Genomic DNA, 18849 nt, shown 5'->3' on the forward strand with positions numbered 1-18849 from the left:
GACAAAAATTTTTATCTCTAAATGTTTCGATGGTATTTTACTACGACTTCGTTCGCGAACAAAATGACGTTACTTCTGCTACAGTATAAGCAAAACACCATGCCGTGTGCAATTTCGTAATGAGATTATTGATTTTTTTAAGAACTGCCTTTACCCCGTCTCGCGACGACCGCGTACGTCTTTATCGCTACATCACCGTCCTACTCTATACACTATACACTATACTATACACTGCTGCATTTACGTAGTGAACGACGCAGGCGTGCCGCGCGATCGCGATAACTGTTTTTCGACTAACATTATTTCAACCAGTGCCCTTACCTTTTATTATACCTGTAAGTATACAACCCAATGACCACGTTGCAGGTGATTGTATTGATCTTTCGAGTTCCGCATAAATTAAGTTCTCATAAGGATGACATTGTTTGCTGACTTTTTAATATTTACGATCAAATGTTATCTCCATAGCACAATTTATTAAACGATCTATCGTTGAATGGTGCCTCGATGAAACGAAAATGCAATTGGTACGCATGTTAAAATTCTATTGTTCCACTACAGATACAGTAAAATAACATCGATCGTAACATCCTTTCTCCGAATCAATATTTATTTATATAAGCCATTCACAAAAGTCAATCTCGTGTACGAGTAAAATATAAAAATAATAGTACTCCAGATATGTCTCTGAGGTAACTGTTTAACGATTAAGGAAATCAACTTAAAAATTAATAAATCCGTTTATTAAGTACACAATTCACACAATTATCAAACGATTAAGAATTATCAGGGAGTAAAATTAGGTTTCCCTTCGTAAGTACATCCGGATCTTTGTATAATTTCAGTTGCAGCCCATATGCCACATTTTATACAAATATCTATGTTTTTACCTTGTATAAGTTGTGCCAAAAAACCTGAAACGCGTAAGAACATGTTGATACTCTTTAAAGAAAGCACTCGTTTGTAATTAAATAGAAGGGCAATGGAAATCTACCTCCTACAAAAGCATCTCCTGCACAATTTGTATCCACAACCTTTTCCGGTGGAAGCCTAGTAGTGGGAAACTCTGTTACGCTATTGTCTTTGGCCAATAACACGTTATCAGCACCCTGCGTTATCACAATAATTCTTTCCCTTCGTTTATTAACTTTCTCCATTTTGCACAATTTCAATGCAATTTCTTTCCTGTCCATAGTCTGAAAATTATTCACTTTCGCAAAGGTCTCTGCCTCTGTTTCATTGCCAAATAAAATATCAACGTATGGAAGAGCTGCCAGCATAGGTTCCTTATAGAATTCGCATAAAAATGGAGCACCGAGATTCATTATAAACATTTTATTGTTCTCATAAGCATGCTGTGCTACCGCTTGGATCGTTTCTGGAGTCACGGTTAAGAAGAATCCCTACAATTTAAAACTTTAATGATTCTCGGTTGACGGAATATTAGACATTTAAACGCAATTACAAGTTTCTACTTATCGAATGCTTACAGAGAGATAAATATATTCAGCCGCGTCTATCAGTTTCTTATTTTCTATTTCTTCTATATGAGAAGGTAAAAAACAATTGGCAGCTGCTAAATTAGCGCACAAAGATCTCTCGTTTCCAGTAATGAGAACCGCACAGGTACCTGTACTTTCTTTATCGGTGTATTGATAGCGTACGTTCAAGCCATCCGCCTGTGCTCTGTCCTCTAAAATTCTCGAATACTTGTCCGTTCCCACGCAACCCATGTAAGTTGCAATCTTTGGTTTATCCAGAAACCACTAAACAAGAGAGTACATGTTTATCGTTATCCAAAATTTAGTGCAATGCCGTGTACTCGATTATGTCTGAATAAATTTACTTGCGCTACTCTCATAGTGTTCTGTACAGAACCACCAGCGATAAAGTCTGCTTTGTATCTTTCTATTAATTCTTCGTACATGGGTTTGTGTTTCTCTTCCGCGAGAATCGCATTATTTGATTTTAAATCATATTTCTTTAAAAAATCATTATCTACAGTTGCTGAAATGTCGAGAAGGGGATTGCCCAATCCCAATAGGAGCCCTTCTCTGAAATATATTGGTATTATTACAGCGTTCGAAAGCGCAATTTTTTACAATGAAATATTCTAATGCTACCTCGCACATTACACAAACTCGATTACGATAAAAATAGATTCTAATATTTCGCAAAAAATTTTGAAACGGGTTCCTCATACCCCTGCTCCAATCCTGAGAGTTACATAACCCGTATCATTTCTGCCATCGTGCTGTTCAAATTTGAAGGAGAGTGATAATTATAAACATCAACGCGTACGTCGCTTAAATAATAAAAACTCTAGACAATTTATGACCTTACGTATCATGAATTCACATTATTTCTGAGACAAAAAATGTAACCAAACTTTTCACACGCCCCTGCAAGCACATGATCGCAGAGAAACATAACCTCTAACGCGTACCAAGGTATCAGCGAGTTCGTTCGAAAACATAAAAACATCAATGGTTCGGTGTATATGATTACCTTAAGTCCTGTGCCATTTGTAATCGTTTTTCTGTCTACGGGAAATAAAAAAGAGCGAGATTCACAGTTACTGTACACGAATGGCGATTGATGTATCACCAATATGATATTTCACAGCGGTACGATTCCTTCCTTCACGACGCAGGGTCAAATGACATCACGTGGATTTTCAGTTCTATTTTACATGAGAATGTTATCGCCACGGTTGTTGCTAAATGTCACAGAATAATCTTACGATAACGCACAGCGAGGGATAAATGTAGATACAGTACACAGACGGTTCTGCATATAGAACATTTCCAACTACCGCCTATTCATCTACTACGAATACTTGTTTATTTTACAAGCTTACCTGCTTACGCACAAACGTAGAACCATGTTGTTTACACAGTTTATTTTTGTCCAACACTATGTACCGAAATGCACAGTATCTTAGAGCAGCGACGAATTCGCGCCTCTGCTTACGAATATTTCAATTTTCGTTCGAGGTGTATATTCGATAATGCTAAACGCGCTGAAACCGATTCCAAACTAGTAATTTGAAATTGATCGATCGGGTCCAGAGTAAGATTCTTCGGTGCATCGTCTGCGCACGCGATTAGATTGCATAATCGAAGAGGAAAAATCTCATCTGGAATAAATTAACTGCGCGTTTCGAATCCTTGAAACGATAGAACATAACGTACGAGGTTTTTCTAGTGTAAGAAAATAAAACGATAGGAATGTGAGTTCTCTCAAGCTTGGAGTGATATATTTTTAATAAAAATACAGCACATCTCGTGTTTACTCGCAACATCTATTTATTTACAAATCGAAATGCCAGCTTGTGTGAAAGTTTTTGAAAAATTTTCGATCGACGTGCAAATACCGTTTTCCCTTTCGCGAGAACATCCACGAGCGAATCTGGGCGCAGGACGCAAACTGCTTCGTATACTTTACCTGACATTTACGTGGGTTACTTACCGCTGAACATAAACGTTTCAGTGAGTTCGATACGTCTTTTCGGAGGCATATTGCGTGAAAAGATCGGATAATGCGGGAGATTCGAAAGAAAGACTCACGGACGTCGGAAAGATATCGTGCAAAAGCGCAAGCGCTCGAGCGATTCCCGCGCGAAACTCGATCGTCGTCGCGCGCATCTCGCGCGCATATTTCGCATCAACGAATCGGAGAAGAAAGAAATGCGACCGGGATAAAGGAGAATTGGATGGATTTCTGCATATAGGCGGATATATATGTACGTATGCGTGTCTCTGTCCGTATCTATGTATGCATGTACGTATGTGTATATACATATGTATGAGACAGATACGAGAGAGTGAGAAAGAGGGAGGGTGGAAGGGAGGGAGGGAGAGAAAGAGAAAGAAGTATTCGCTTTGTTCTTTTCTTTTTTACGGTACCTTCCTTCTTCCCCACACAGCAGAGAAAGACATATTAGAAAATTCCAATCGCTAGCGATATAGAGAAGAAGTGTCGGGAGTGTGAAATGTTGCGCAGCAGCGTCTCTCGCCATTGCCAATGTTAGAAGAAGTAGTTTAGTCTGGGCACACCTATATTCGCACATGAGAATCTTCCTCGCAATGCGGACGTGTGTGTGTTCTAGCCGCATCTCCTGGGAAAGAAAACATGGCTCTCAAAGCGCGTTCGCCGGACAGAGAACAATAAACCGAATGTGAAATTTAATGGCGTGTCAGAGACAGATAGAACACGAGCGAACATGTTGTTTCTTTTTTATTTTATTTTCGCTAGATTCTCGTTGATTTTCCGTTCCGACTCGCTTTCTTACGGTAGACAGAGAGTGAGTGAGAGAGATAGATAGAGAGATAGAGAGAGAGAGAGAGAGAGAGAGACAGAGAGATCAGAATTGACGATTGATTACTGAGAGGCTGTGGATGGACTTGCCTTGGTTAAACGTGGTCTCGCAGCTCGTATATGTCTGCGTTGGCTGCAACAGCGTCTCTCTGTGCGTGCGTACGCGCGCTTGTGCCTTGTCAATGGAACACAGAGAAGTCCCTCTCCGCACACCTGGTCGACAATATTACCTCTCGCCACATGACGGTACGGGACGGGACGGGACCGGACACGTTGAAACTCTCTCAACCCTTTCGCTCTGTTCCGCGTACTCGTGGAACATCGTCAAGCCCAGAGCTCCTTCCATGATTGTCCAGAAGCGCGCTTGTCGGGGGGTAGAGGTTATCGTGTCCTATATCATACATCACATTACAATACGCATTGTGTCTTTTTAGCATTTCCATGTGGCGCGGTGTCTCTCTATTACTGTTTGAGTTTTTGGTAATTGGCAACCGACGACCCGGCGGCGCGAGGCAACGTATTTGTTCTCTATATCGTCGCGCAACGTTCTGAACAGGATTCGAACGCACGTCCCGGTGCCGGTTGTACACAGACCGATGTTATACTTTGATACTGTTTTGATTATGCTCTATACATCTCGGTGCTCACGCACGCATTATATACAGCGAAGATACACCGTCGTTGTCCCGGTCCCGATTTGCGTGGTCGATTACCGGTCGATCTCTTTTTATTACTGTACAGTTTACTTTTTTTTTTGGATTTTTTACTTTTGATTTGCTGCGCTTCGATTTTTCCGTTTCCGTTTTCTACGTTCGTTTTCCGCCGTTACTCTTCCGGTCCTCTATGCGATCCGTTCTCGTCTCTCGAAAGTCGCGTATCTCATCCGTTTTATCGGCCATCGACTGATCCACGATCCACGATCCACGATCCACGATCCACGTTTTCTATGATATCGGTGAGAAGAGAGACGGCTCTGTCGAGGGACTCGTTCGTTAGTTAGTTTGTTTGTACCGTTCGTTCGTTCGTGCGTGCGTCGTTCGTTCGTTTGTTTGTTCGTTTATGCGATGTGCTTGCGGGGGTCCGGAGGAGGAGTGCGTCCCGATCTGCGAGCTAATAGTTCTCGTCGGCATATATTATACCATTCTCGGTGCATATACGATATACATACACATACCCATACATATATCTATATATTTATACATATGTATATGCATATGCGTGTGTCTGGGCGCGTGCGCGCGTACTTTGCGTGCAAACGTGTACATATATATACGAGCATGTCCCCACGTATAACCGACGACCACGTATTTGCATTTGCACATGACCGGTTGCAACGGCTTGGAAATATATCGTTCGCATCGAGAGACTACCCAGAACTGGTTTCCGTGTGTATTGTGCATGGATCACCGTGGATTTTCCTATCGACGTGTTTACGCACACACACGTTTCGCCGATAGAACCGCAATATCTTCGAAACAATCGGCGTATTCGTACACGTTAGTGGACGTATTATCTCGTCGCGAACCGTGGCGGCGACGACGACGACGACGACGACGACGACGACGACGACGACGAACAAGGCTCCGAAAGGTGTGCGTGAGCTCTCCATATTCGACTCTCGGTATCGCCTACACACACGCATGGACCTATCTATCCGTGCTCTAATCCCGTGGCCCGTGGCTAGTTCCGTTCCGGTCGTCTTTCTTTATTTTTTTTTTTTTTAAGTCATGCTCGTTTTTTGACATATACTCCGTGGGTTCTAGATGAGGGCGTCGCCGAAAATCACCTTCGACGCACCGGCTTCTAATTGCGTAACGCTGGGACGTATATAGACGCACGACACACGCATCTACGTTACAGCGAGCGAAACTATACTCTCGTGAGCTTAGGAGAAAGGAAACCGTCGTCGACCAATCGGAAAAAAAAGTCAACTCCATTGCCGGTCTCCGGGTTTTAGTTCCGTTTTCCTCCCGTTTCTCTCCCCGGTTGTTTTCTCGGTTGTTCCCGGTTCGCGAGGACCGAACCGTGTTTCCGTTCCTCTCCGTTCTTCAAGTTATGCTCGCTCGTTCTCGTGCACGCGGCCGTGAAAAAGAGAGAATAATCTCGCGATCGAATTCCTTCCTTTCCTCGGTCGCGGTGCGTCCCCACGGCCGGTCGCTTGGTACGATCGAAAGGAGACAAGCGAAAAAATCAAGCTCCGTTCCAGCGACGATCGACTTGGCTTTAAGATACACCCGTGCGCTGCTACGTATCACCCTCGAACTCTTCGACGGACCTTAATTATTCCTTATTCTTAATATTCCTAGTCTAACACTTTCGAACGACCGAATTCGCGAATTCGCGAAAAAGAAAAACGAGCTCGCGACGAAACCTCGAAGGAGGAGGGTCGATGCGTCTCGTTTTTGGTCTCTAGCGGTGACAAAGGAGCAAGGTTTCAATGGCAACAAAATACTCGTGTGCGTTCGTTCCACTCCTCGAAAGAAAGGAGAGAGAGAGAGAGAGAGAGAGAGAGGGGGGGGGGAGAGAGAGAGAGAGAGAGCGGACCAGGAAAATGACCGAGTATACCTAAACTAATGGCGGGGTATCATCATATGGAGGCTTGATTCGAGTAGATGGTAGAGAAACAAAGAAAGTATGGATAAGCGAAAAAGTTCTTTGGACTCCGGGGGCGGAAAATAGTTTCGTGAATGGAGGAAATCGGGATCGAGATCGAAGCGCGTCGACAGATCCGGGACCGCGGCAGAGATGCGCGACGCGCAGGAAGCCAGCGAAACGTGCGATCACGGACTATCGCGCGAAACGTACACGCGTATCTCGCGCGGATCGGACTTTTATGATATGTGTGTGTGTGAGAGAGAGAAAGAAAGAGAGAGAAAGCAAGCGGTAGAAAGAGATAGAAGAGGGGGTGGTGGTTGTTTCAAGAGGTGAACCGGATAACGACGAGAAAAACGGTGACGGTGATGTATAGAATTAAAGAACACGCAAAACGCCGTATTTTTTTGTTTTGTGAATTCCACAAGTACATTTGTTATTACATATTCGTTTGTCTTTAATCCATTATCATTACGATTACCATTATTAATATAATTATCATTGAAAACGCGGGTGTGTCTTGTCGACGAAATAACGAGGAGACCCACTTGCGGCGGGGAAGAGAATAATAAAAGGGGTGTTGTGTCGTGAGGTTCGGAAAAAAAGGGGGTGGTGGCGAAAGACATCTCGACGCATCAACGTGCGACACACGTTGTTCGGAACGAAACAAAATCGGAAGGATAACGGGCGATCCATCGTTATCGATTACGGTACGTATAAGCTTAAAACGGAACGCACTTGCGGCGGACCTACCACAATTCGTTTCTCGGTAATTCTGCACTTTTAGCGTTTCCTTTCTTGTTGTGTTTTCTCTTTTACGTCAATTAATCCTAATTTGTTAATAAAACGGTATTATTACGTGTACTACAGGCTAACGATATAATGTTCGCACGACCCGCTCGGGTTCCCATACAGAACCGACGCATCGTCGTTCTACGAGTATCTCTACGTTATATGTCGGACAAAAGATCAAAAAACAAAACAAAAAAAATAGAAGAAACGGAAAAGAAGAAAGTTTGTCAACCCTTACGAATTACTTATTCTTTTATCTCATTTTTTTTTCTTTTTCTTTATATACGGATCGGCGGGACAATTCCTGGACAGTCGAACCTGCACGCTTTTCTCGTCTCGTCTCGTTTCTCGGAAAGAATGATCTGCGCGTAATTGGTGTGCACGATTTCTGCGTTACTGTCACCGTTCTCTACCGTTCGTACTGTCAAGCTTTACTTCTCAAAGATTTCTCGGTTCGCGCGTGGCGTATAAATAAATCGGGTCTCGTCGCGACGACGACGCAACGCTACACCGATCGGTGAAACGTCCGAGAGATTTCGAAACAAACGTTCCAGACAAATTCGACGAGAGGCGGCGACGACGCGACGGAACGCGCGACTTTCTGTTCCACGTGTTCGCGCGGCTGATCTTCGAACAAATCGTGACGATCTATGGGAAGCGACGAGGGTTACGATCCACCGATCACGCGCGCAATCGATCGTCCCCGTGTGTGCGGTGTTGTTCTTTTGCTGCTACGAAATCGTCGACGCCTTCGAAACACGCACATCTATCGGAACGACTCTCTCTCGGATTAACGTTACAATAATTGGAGACACGCATATATATCACGGACGTCCGCTGCTCGAGCAACAGTTTTGCCGCGGAAATTTACGCTGATCTGAACGCGACGCGTTCCGCTGCGGGACTCGAGAGACAACGAAGAAGGTATACGGTGGTGTAAAGGGCCGTTCGACTCGTTTCTCCACACGATGCTCCGCGACTGCAACCGTAATCGAGATTTTTTTAAACCAGCGTTCGAGTGCTTTTGGGCTCACGACCGAATGGAAACGAACGCGCGCATAGTTCGCGTCGCGAAGAAACGGCTGTGCAAGGGAGAAATCAGCAGAGCATGGTGTGTGTCAATATTTATATATATATATATATATATACATATATATATGGTCACCAAAAGCATCATCCTACCGAAGCGTTCGTTCGAGCTTTGGCCTTCAACGATATTCCTCCACGAAGAGCGAATACAGATCTTTGCTGTTTTACGCGAACGATACTCGTACACCGGACACGTTTGTGTTCACGAAAAGCGAATTCTCGAAGGATTCTCTCGGTGGGAGGATGCCAATGTGGATCGTAATCTTGTTGTACATCGAGAAAACGCCTAAATGCGATCGAACGACGGGGCGCGTCTCGTCCTCGGCGATGCGGTAAAGACTATTATTGCGGAGGACAATCCGTCTACAGGACACGGAAAGCGGGAAACGAAGAAATCATGGTCGTGGCGGTGAATAGTTTCCGGGGAGACTGGATAAAAGAGAAACCGGACCGGTCGAGAGAGGAGGAGGCGAGGCGCGCGTGTAACAAGAAAAGTGTTGCGAATTTTCGGTACTTCTTCGACGATTTATCCGATCGGTTTTTAGCATCGGTTGATTCGGTATTCATTTTGTTTTGTTTTTTCGTTTTAAGCGTCTCGTTCGGCGTTCGATGGCCTCTCGGTTTTCATTTGCGGTTAATCCGTCTATAACGTTACATGTGTACTTAGTTCCGATAGAGCGGTCGGGCGAGCGTGTATGGTGGATCTTCGCGCGTGCAGATCGACAGACGGCCAAGAGTAACTCGGTCCCGAGGCTTCCTGTTAGCGATAGACAGACTCGACAGACTTCGACGACGACGACGATGACGACGACGACGACGACGAAGACGACGACGACGACGAAGACGACGAGGACGACGACGACGACAGACAGACACAGACAGAGCGACACAGACCGATCCCGACGCGACGATTTAGTATGGTGCGAACCGGCGCGACGGCGATGGCCCTCGTAATCCCGGTCTGGTAACCAAAATGAGAAGCAGCCACACGTCAGTTACACGAGATCGGAGCACAAGAAACGATTCTTGTTCGTCCGTTTCTTTCATTCGCTTTGCTTTAAACACGGGCTAAGAAGTGGGGAGCAACTGGTGGTGAGATACTGATAGGGCGGTAGGTGGTAGTAGGTAAGTAGACAGGGATGCCACTGTGAAAAGAAAGAAATCAAAAGTTACACTGTACCGACTAACGGACGGAAATTTTTATACCAAAAGGAGCGTCGTGTTTATACATATATATACATATATATATGTATATATATATATATATATATATACCAAAAGACGCAGAGTCGGAGCAGGGAAACAAATTTCATTCGGGAGATTGTGAGAGAACAAACAGATGGATCGAACTAACTTTCTTTCTTAAATACGAAGACAGAGAGTGAGAGAGTAGTAGTGCTTCTTCCTCGTTTTTCTCGCTAACGATCGCGCGGGTAGGGGGGCCTCTCTTCTCCCCTCGAAACGAGCGGTTCGACCACGGTGATGCGCAAACAACGAGCGACCGACAGAGTTAGAGAGAAAGATAGAGTTGAAGGGAGAGTAAGATCAAAGGGAGAAAAAGATGGAGACGTGGAGAGAGAGAGAGAGAGAGAGAGAGAGAGAGAGAGAGAGAGAGGGCGAGAAAGAGAATCGAACACGCGCAGTAAACGTTCAACGATTTGGGCTTGGTGCGTGAGAGACCCATCGGTACACGTCTACTTACCTACGCTCTTCGAATGAATCTCGGCTGAAGTCCTCGTACATGCCTCTACTATAAACAGCGATATAATAAATAATCGAGTCTACGGAATTGGTAAGATCAACATATACCATGTACTTGCTCCCTTGTCCAAGGCTTAACTTTGTGAATTAGTCCCTGTATATTCAACGTGCAACTAATCATGGCCGCGTGCTGCCTAATATGACTGTCGAGGAAGATGCGCGTGCGGCACGAGCCGTCGACGAGTGTCTCTCCGCTTCGAATTATACTTGTACGGTACACGAGATATGCTAAAAGCCGAGCGATACGAAGCAAGCAGCGGATCGTTTCGCGTTACGGTTCACCGACCGTCGTTCGACCTTATTTTCGAACGATTCGCATGCGATTCAAACGCATCGTCGAGACTAACGTCCACGTGGAAAATCAAGTCGATCAAAAGTTCTGTTTTTCCGTTCGAATCGCTTCGCGCTCGGCTATAGCACCGGCCGCTCGATATTTTCGCAAGTCCCGCGCCTCGGTGTGCACGTGTATAGAGAGCTTTGGGAACGGGCGAAGCTGAAAAGCTGTCTGGAACGGAGGAGGGAAGAAGCCGTGTAACGTTTCTGATCGAGCGCTCGGAGCGCGGCGCTCGAACAGATCCCGATACTTTTCGTTTAGGCGGTGAGAAACGTATGAGAGGCGATTCAAGACGCCAGAAGACAAGACCAACCCAACCGACGCACGACCACTGAGAACGATCGCATGAAAACAGGGTTACGAGGACGAACTTCCGGCGAAGACGCAGGCAATGTGGAATACCATTCGGTGTATCTCGAGTCCTAAACACGCATGTTCAACGAGAGCGGCGCAGCATCGAGGAGCAGAGCCATGAAACGCACGTTTTACAGCCGTGATCGGTAGAGCGAATGGTAACGACTCGAAGGGAACAAACGGTTAAATGCGAGTGCAAATTCGCGAAAAGTTTTTTCCTCGAAAGGCCTGTGTGATCTGAAAAAATCGTTTGGAGCGTCCCTAACCGCATCGTCATGGCGGGCCTACATCCTATTATTCTGCTTGGCTAACCTATTTATTACTTACATGCCTAAGGAATTCGAGTGCAAAGCAGCGACGAGTATTTCTGTCCGCCTTTTATTCGGTACACGAGATACAATCGTTAGAAACGAGTCGCGAATTGATCGATGCACGCCCTATAATTATGGTACAAGTTTCGTATAGCGTGCGAATTTCTTAAAACAGCTAAACGATGTCCCTTTTTCTTTCTTTTGTTTTTTTCCTTTGCTATTTAACCGATCGTTTCGTTCGTCTTTGGCCAGTCATATGAGGCAGGCGGCGTTAATCTGGATTCTTAACCCATGCGACTTATTTCGAAATGTGAGTGAGTGAGAGAGTGAAAGAGAAAGAGAAAGAGAGAGAGAGAGAGAGAGAGAGAGAGAGAAAGAGAGAGAGAGAGAGAAATATGTATATATCGTAAATTCGTGATCAGAGCGTGAACGAGCCATTTGCAGCTCAGGCTGGGATCATGTAGGATAAATAAGGTAACGTGCAACAACAAATTCAAAGTATTCAGAACGATTGAGAAGTTCAATCAACTCTTGTTTCTCTATTTGAAAGTATTTTGCGAATGGATTTACATACATGAAAAGCTTTGAACCTCGTGAGTAGAAGTCAGCTTCAAGAACTATGGATCACCGATTTTACCGAACATGTACAACACAAGTGATCGCGTGTTCGCAACGCGCACGGTTTCTATCTTTTTTTTTTCGATTCGTTTCTTTGCTTTGCTTGGACAGAGGGCCGTTTCACGGAGCAACGTATTTATGGGGGATCGATCGTTATCGGAGAATTGAAATCGCGAATTTGTCCATAATCTCGGGGTAGAAGCAATTTAACCTCGAGACGACAACACCCAACGAGATGCTTCGATCTCGAGGCGTAGAAAACAATTGATACGATAGCACACGATTGGATAGAGAAAATGACGATTGCGTAATCTTTTGAGCCGGTAAAAAGAAGCGTGAGACCGAATCATTTACCACGGATCGTACGACAAAAGTACCTACCGACCGAAAGATAATTTTTCATCTTGTAAAAGGTATGATATTTGCGAAGGGAGACACGCGTGCTCCTTGAATGTGCACAACCGAAGAAAGCATTTAGTTTCGCTTGTCGATGCACCGCAATGCTAAATCTATCATATGCTAAAACGGAAACGATTCTGTTTTTACGGTTCGACGGTACGCGCGCGCAATCGAGAATCGACAAAATTTGTCGTGACCAAAGTTTTATATACATATATATATGTGGTGCGTGTAGATACATATATATGTATGCATATATAAATATGGTTGGTAGACGATATACGCGGGAAGCGAAAAACGAGTCGTTCTTTAATTGTTTTTTCTTTTTGTTTTTGTTTTTGTCGAAGGAGAAGCGTGTCTATGAAACTGGCCTTAACATCTACTTAGAAACGGCGGTGTACAAAAAAAAAACTTACTGTCCAATTCGTCTGGAGAGCTGGTTTCTACTTACGAGACGTTTCAAAGACAATCGATAGGCGCCGTTCCTGAAAATCGCGCCAGCCCTTTTTGTTTTCTCTTTTCTTTTTTGTTTCTATCTACAGCGGTACCGAGAGTTCGTTTTAAATTGTAGATCGCATATCCTGGCTCGCGGTAGTGCGATCAAGAAATCTAGTTCGCATTCCTTAGGAACGTTTCTTCATCCCAGGCCTCCGCGCCACTCCCGGTCGAGTGATGTACGTAATAGGGAGCGCTTGAAACACAAAGGATTCATGAGAGACATACAGGCCAATCTCGCAGTTAACGCCATGGATCAAGAGAGTCTATGAACAGGGACATCCCTAGAAGAGCAGTCGACATGTTCAAGGCACGATCAGTCGAGACACCCGAATCTACACGCAATATGTGCGTGTACGTGTCGTTTTGTTTCTCATCGACATACGAATTCTTTCTGCGTGTTTTTGTTGTTCGCAAACATTCGATTTCCTCCGTTGTCGAGACACGACAATCGGTCGTTTTGCGTTTCTCGGCGGTTGATTCAAAATATTATAGAACGGCCACCCGATGTACAAACGCGCCAGCGACAAGAACGAGGCATGACTACTCGCTAACAAAAGTGGTCAAAGACTTACTCTTGCACGACTTGTACGTTGGCCCGGGACTGTCTCTCTAGGGTTGCCCGCATTCATGGACAAAGATGGTACGCAGCCTGAGGTGCACTGAAATTTAGAATGTACAGAAACGTCCAAGCGTCATATAATAACATTTGTACTATGCAGACTCTGCACTCATGTGGGCATCGGGTCGACACTTGTATTCAATAATTCGTTTTACCGAGATTAGAGAAAACCGGTTACTGTAATTACACGTGTATCTCAAACTAAGCAACCGAACAAAGAGAAAAACGATACGCATACGGCAAAATACTATATATCATGCTATATACGCGTCTAATTACGTATACCGTGCAATATGTAATCGTAATTTTAAATAGATAGGAGAAACAGCAGTAGGTAGAACGGATCAGACCAAAAACCAAATGCGAGAGAGAGAGAGAGAGAGAGAGAGAGAGAGAGAGAGAGAGAGAGAGAGAAAGGGGACAGATGTCTGTAACATAAGTTTTCTATCGCGCGTACAAAAAATAAACCCCGAACTGGAAAACTCTACGAATTCGAGAAAAAAAAAAAAGTTGATCTTAAAGAGAGAAGCAACGAGAAAAGAAAAAAATATATATATCCATCATCGGCAAGAAAGGAAGAATGTACGATTACAGAATATTATTGTATATGTATGGAAGTAAAGAAGTATGTCGACTTCATCACCGAACCCCAATTCGCATGAGCTGTTAATCCAGCCTGGAACGTTCACAATGTTAAGTCGGACGAATGGGCAGTCGGTACACGATGACTCTACTCACCTGAACCGGCCGTTGTTGCCACTCGGAGGGGGTGATCGGCGGCTGAACATTCCGTACTCGTTGCCACGGGAGAAGCCAGTGTCACGCATGGATCCCATACCTAGAGGAGGCATAGGAGGCATTGGGTCTCGTCTTGGGGGTAGAGGTGGCATTGTCATTGGTGGAAAGTCAAGCCCGCACATGGAACTTCCCATGTCACAGGGCCCTGTCATACCCGTAAACCGCCTCTCGTAGAGATCCCTGGTGTCCTCGAAGCCCCTCCTGTCATAGTAGCTTTCGTAGTCCTGTTGACGAAAATCAAACCACGCGACGCTATCAATCGTCTGACGCATAAACCGTTCTCGCTCCTCTCCCGCCTCATGGTATACATTTCTGAAATATTTGTTTACCAATCTCGTCGCACGCTTTACCTACCGGAAGACCTATATCGATAGAATTCTCGGTCGCTGTTGGTTCTACCGAAAAGAAAGGTCGGAACAGCCGTTTAAACAACAGTCCCGAAAGATCTTAATTCTTGCCGATTGCCGAAGCGGCGGTAAACGTGTTAAGAACGATTGATCAACCGCTGGTAACCAAGTTGTTAAGGAACATATTTCTTTTGTTAGCTTTCGTCACTCGGTGCAAATTAATCTGGACAAGTTAACATCGATCGATGAAACGGAGGCGCCAAAGCGAAAAACGCTTGCTCGCTTTTGCTTCGTTAAAGCGTGGCAAGCACATTGTATCGCGTGGAATTCAAATTTGAATCGTGTATTCCGAATGCGTGGGGTACACGGTTAATCGGGGAAGTCGCGTGAGAAAGTTATGTATACCATAGTTTGGGGCAGACGGAGCATCTAGGATGAAAATGGCGAACGAACGGAGGGGTACTTACTCCAAAGCGGCCACCACCCATCAGCCGGTCCCGAAGGAACGGTGGTGGCGGCGGTGGAGGATACGGGTCGCGTCCAAACATTCGTTCTCTGTATCCGTTCCTATCCGGTCCTCCTCCCATTCCTCCCTTGGGGCACTCCTTGGACCAGTGACCGCCGCGACCGCAGCGGTAGCATTGTTCCGGATCACCCATTCCTGGCCTCTGACGTACTCTGCTGGTGGAGATTTGAACCTTCATCGGTTGGCCGTCCACCATCTGCCCGTTCAACTCCTTGATGGCGTCATTGACGTCACCTGTTGCTTCTAGATGGACGAACCCGTAATTTCTCACGATATCGCACTCTACAACTGTGCCGTACTTGGCGAAAAGTTCGCGCACTTGCGGCGCCTTCGTGTTGTCTGTGAGATTGCCGACAAAGATTTTGGTCGTGGGAGTGTTCGGTCCCTTGCGACTCTTTGCAGCCTCGCATTTGATCGGCTGCCCGTGAACCACGTGGCCGTTCAGATTCTGTATCGCGTTCCTACCTGCCTCCTCGTTCTCCATATGCTGTTGCAAAAATAATTGTTCGATTAAATACGAAATACGGTAAATTCTTTCCAATCGTTCCTCCGCTTGGAAAGAAAAATGTAGAATTTGGGAAGAGCGTATACGATTGTTCGAGCCTACCGGCTCGGTTTTATAGTCGACGATCGTCGACGATTAGAAAAACGAGCCGCGAGGCTCGATCGATCGTATCTCCTCTTCCCGAATTGTTCCCATTTTTGTTTAGAAGCCGAGGCACGATTGGAGAAAATTTACCGTATCTCCGCACGGTTCGTTGATACACGGATTTCTATGAACCTCATTTTCATCGAAATAGCAAAAGCAAGAATAAACAAATATTAATGAATGAACGAAACAACTTGAATGCAAAAAACACTTACCACAAAGCCATAGTTTTTGACCACGTCGCATTCTATGACCTTTCCGTATTTTTCAAACAACGGTTTAATATCGGCATTCGACGTCTTGTCGGCTAAATTACCGATGAAGATCTTAAATGTGCCAACGCTACTAAAACCCGGCATTTTCGGCTCGATCTAGAACCTAATTTCAAAAAACAAAATAAATCGTATATTATTCGTTGCCGATTCGTGCAACGACTTTAACGAGATAACGCGCCAAAAGAAACGGAGCAAAAAAAGAAAACGAATCCCTAAACCACTAGACGGAACGAGGAACCGTACTACCCACCTACTACTACTACTATATCACTACTACGCATATACTCCTACTCCGTTTCATTGTAACGTTAATTACGATGCATCGTAACATACGTTTCGCATACGTATGCGTACGCGTCGATTATTTCGATTGCACTGTAATCCCAAGAAATTTGTCCACGAAACCGTAACGTTGATCGAATCCGAGAGACGAATAAATTCGCGATGTTCAATGGCGACGCGGTGATTGTTTAGGTTCCCCCTCTAGCGCTTCCTTCCACCATTTTGCTAACGATCTAAGTTTTCGAATTTCGAAGGTCGCCGGATTATCTCTCGATATTAGACACGTAAGCCGATACGTTCGCGAAATATCGAAACTCGAGCAACTTTGTGTCCCGTTCGAACACGCATTCCACGGTTTTTAGTCCGGCGGAACGAGGAAAACGCGCGATCGGAACGCGAATATTCGGTACGCCGCGAAAGCACGCAGTATAGTGAGCGTACCGACCTTGTCGAAATGGCGCACGAATTCTATCAAACGTGTGGCGATCGGGTTTTCCCCGTGAGCCGATGCCCATGCACTTTCGATTCACGCACCAGGCTCTTTCCCACTGCACTCACCGAATATTATCGCACCGAAACGACTATTTAACCAACGATTTCTCTCGGATCTGGACGATATGCTCCTCGCACAAGCACAACTTTACACAAGAGAACGCAATCTGGTAATGGCGTCTCCCCGCGTCCGCCTGCGCAGACTGTGGCGACAACAGTAGCCGCAGCTACTACGAGCGCCATCATGCGACGTCAACGAGTATCAACAAGAACTAAAGGCGAACAGGAAGCCGAAGCCGATCCTGAATGCATCGAAATGTGCCCTGTGTGCAGCGAACGTGTCTTTTCAACTGCTTAATTGCACATAGTTTTGAACGATTTTTAAAATTCAAAATAGAAACATATTTCCTATCGGACTACGCAGAAGATACGAATCGTAACTTTCGTAAAGATAAAAGCATTTCCGATTTTCTTAACAAACCTATCGCGGTCGACTTCCTGTGCCATAAATACAATCGGGCGGGAATCCGCCTTTTAGACTTTCACAAAATATATAATGTTCGTTACTCTTTGATAAAATCTGCTAAAATTTTGGTCCTGCAACGAAACAGTAACCAACATATAAATATTATAAAACACATTGGACGCGTTTGCTGTTGTCACTCCGACCGGCTGCCGGCGTTCGGAACGCTATCGAAGCGTAAAACGATACTTAACGAGAAAAGACTAAACAATTTACCTATAAAACAGATTAGAAAATTGTTGGGAATTTCTACGTCAAAATTTCTTTTCGTCACGGACTAATATAAAGTATCCGAAATGCAGTACGTATTCGATAAGAGCTAAATACAATTGGAAGGTTGCCGGTGCGTTGCAAAATTGTGTATTATTCACAGCCAAGAAAAAGACACGCAATACAGGAATGTTACAAATAAGTACAAAGTTTATAGATATACATGCACAGATTGCATCTCAACTTGCAAGATAGTACACGTTTTTTTAAACAAATTACACGTATATGTATATCGATGCATTTTTTGGAATTTTGTACGTTAGAAGTACGGATAGCAAAACTAGCGTGGAAAATTACCGAGCCGCTCGAAAATCAAGCTTTCTAAGTTCTCGCTTACGTATAACGAAGAAAAATGTGCATACATACGCGCGTACATATGTATGTACGTAAGTATGCATACGCGTTGAATAACAGAAAATATGATGCAATTCGTTGATCGTATAGATCGATCGAATATCGTTTATTTCGTACAAACGAGCGCGGATCGATGCTTAAAAGCGGCTAGAAACAGAACCAAGTACCAAACATGTTTCTTTTCGGAAAGCCAAGTGACGCGAAATGGCGTGCCTCGAATACCCTGCATATCGACGCAGAAATGTCGTAACAAATTCTACGATACGGATGTTGATTTAATCGCGTGTACTACATCAAAATGATAACTCCTTATACGAGAGACATATTAGTAATGTTTGAGTACTTACCAAGTCAGTATTTCCGTAAAACAACGCGATAAAACACGACGCGAAATCACACGCTCCCGAAGTAAAAAATGGCGGACCGCAACAGACTGAGTACTGAGCAGTGAAAAGCGGCGTCGGCGTCCCTTCCTCCGACGTGCGACGTGCTTCCGATTTTACGTCAGTGTCGCCAACCGATAGGACAGAAACTTTCTATAATTTCCAGGTTGTATATGCAGGCAGGTACATATCGATATTAAGCTATTCGTACAGCCTAAAAAACAAATATATATATATATATATACGTAAATAATAGCATGTAA

General features: G+C 44.6%; 1 protein-coding gene and 1 long non-coding RNA gene across 5 annotated transcripts; one reads left to right on the forward strand and one right to left on the reverse strand.

Annotated features, from left to right (window-relative positions):
* Window positions 1-589: 589 nt before the first annotated feature.
* Window positions 590-18707, reverse strand: LOC117226012 (uncharacterized). 4 transcript variants are annotated; one of them, XM_076525317.1, is made up of 8 exons: window positions 18551-18707; window positions 16223-16385; window positions 15300-15845; window positions 14426-14709; window positions 1847-2054; window positions 1491-1766; window positions 995-1403; window positions 722-914 (listed from the first exon to the last, which is right to left on the reverse strand). In XM_076525317.1, exons 2-8 carry the CDS (start codon window positions 16364-16366, stop codon window positions 787-789), a joined length of 1995 nt encoding a protein of 664 aa, XP_076381432.1. In that variant the 5' UTR covers window positions 16367-16385; window positions 18551-18707; the 3' UTR covers window positions 722-786. The 4 variants fall into 4 exon arrangements, with proteins under 4 accessions (XP_033335813.2, XP_033335811.2, XP_033335812.2 ...); XM_033479922.2 differs by lacking the exons at window positions 14426-14709; window positions 15300-15845; window positions 16223-16385; window positions 18551-18707 and adding exons at window positions 2509-2719; window positions 2861-4120; window positions 4411-4706 and having other exon boundaries at window positions 590-914; XM_033479920.2 differs by lacking the exons at window positions 14426-14709; window positions 15300-15845; window positions 16223-16385; window positions 18551-18707 and adding exons at window positions 2861-4120; window positions 4411-4706 and having other exon boundaries at window positions 590-914.
* LOC143260293 (uncharacterized) lies at window positions 5590-7584 on the forward strand. Its single transcript, XR_013034434.1, has 2 exons — window positions 5590-5910; window positions 6084-7584. It is a non-coding gene; the product is annotated as an uncharacterized LOC143260293 (long non-coding RNA).
* Window positions 18708-18849: the final 142 nt, after the last annotated feature.

This window comes from Megalopta genalis, chromosome 11 (genome assembly GCF_051020955.1).
Source record: "Megalopta genalis isolate 19385.01 chromosome 11, iyMegGena1_principal, whole genome shotgun sequence".
Classification (NCBI taxonomy): domain Eukaryota; kingdom Metazoa; phylum Arthropoda; class Insecta; order Hymenoptera; family Halictidae; genus Megalopta; species Megalopta genalis.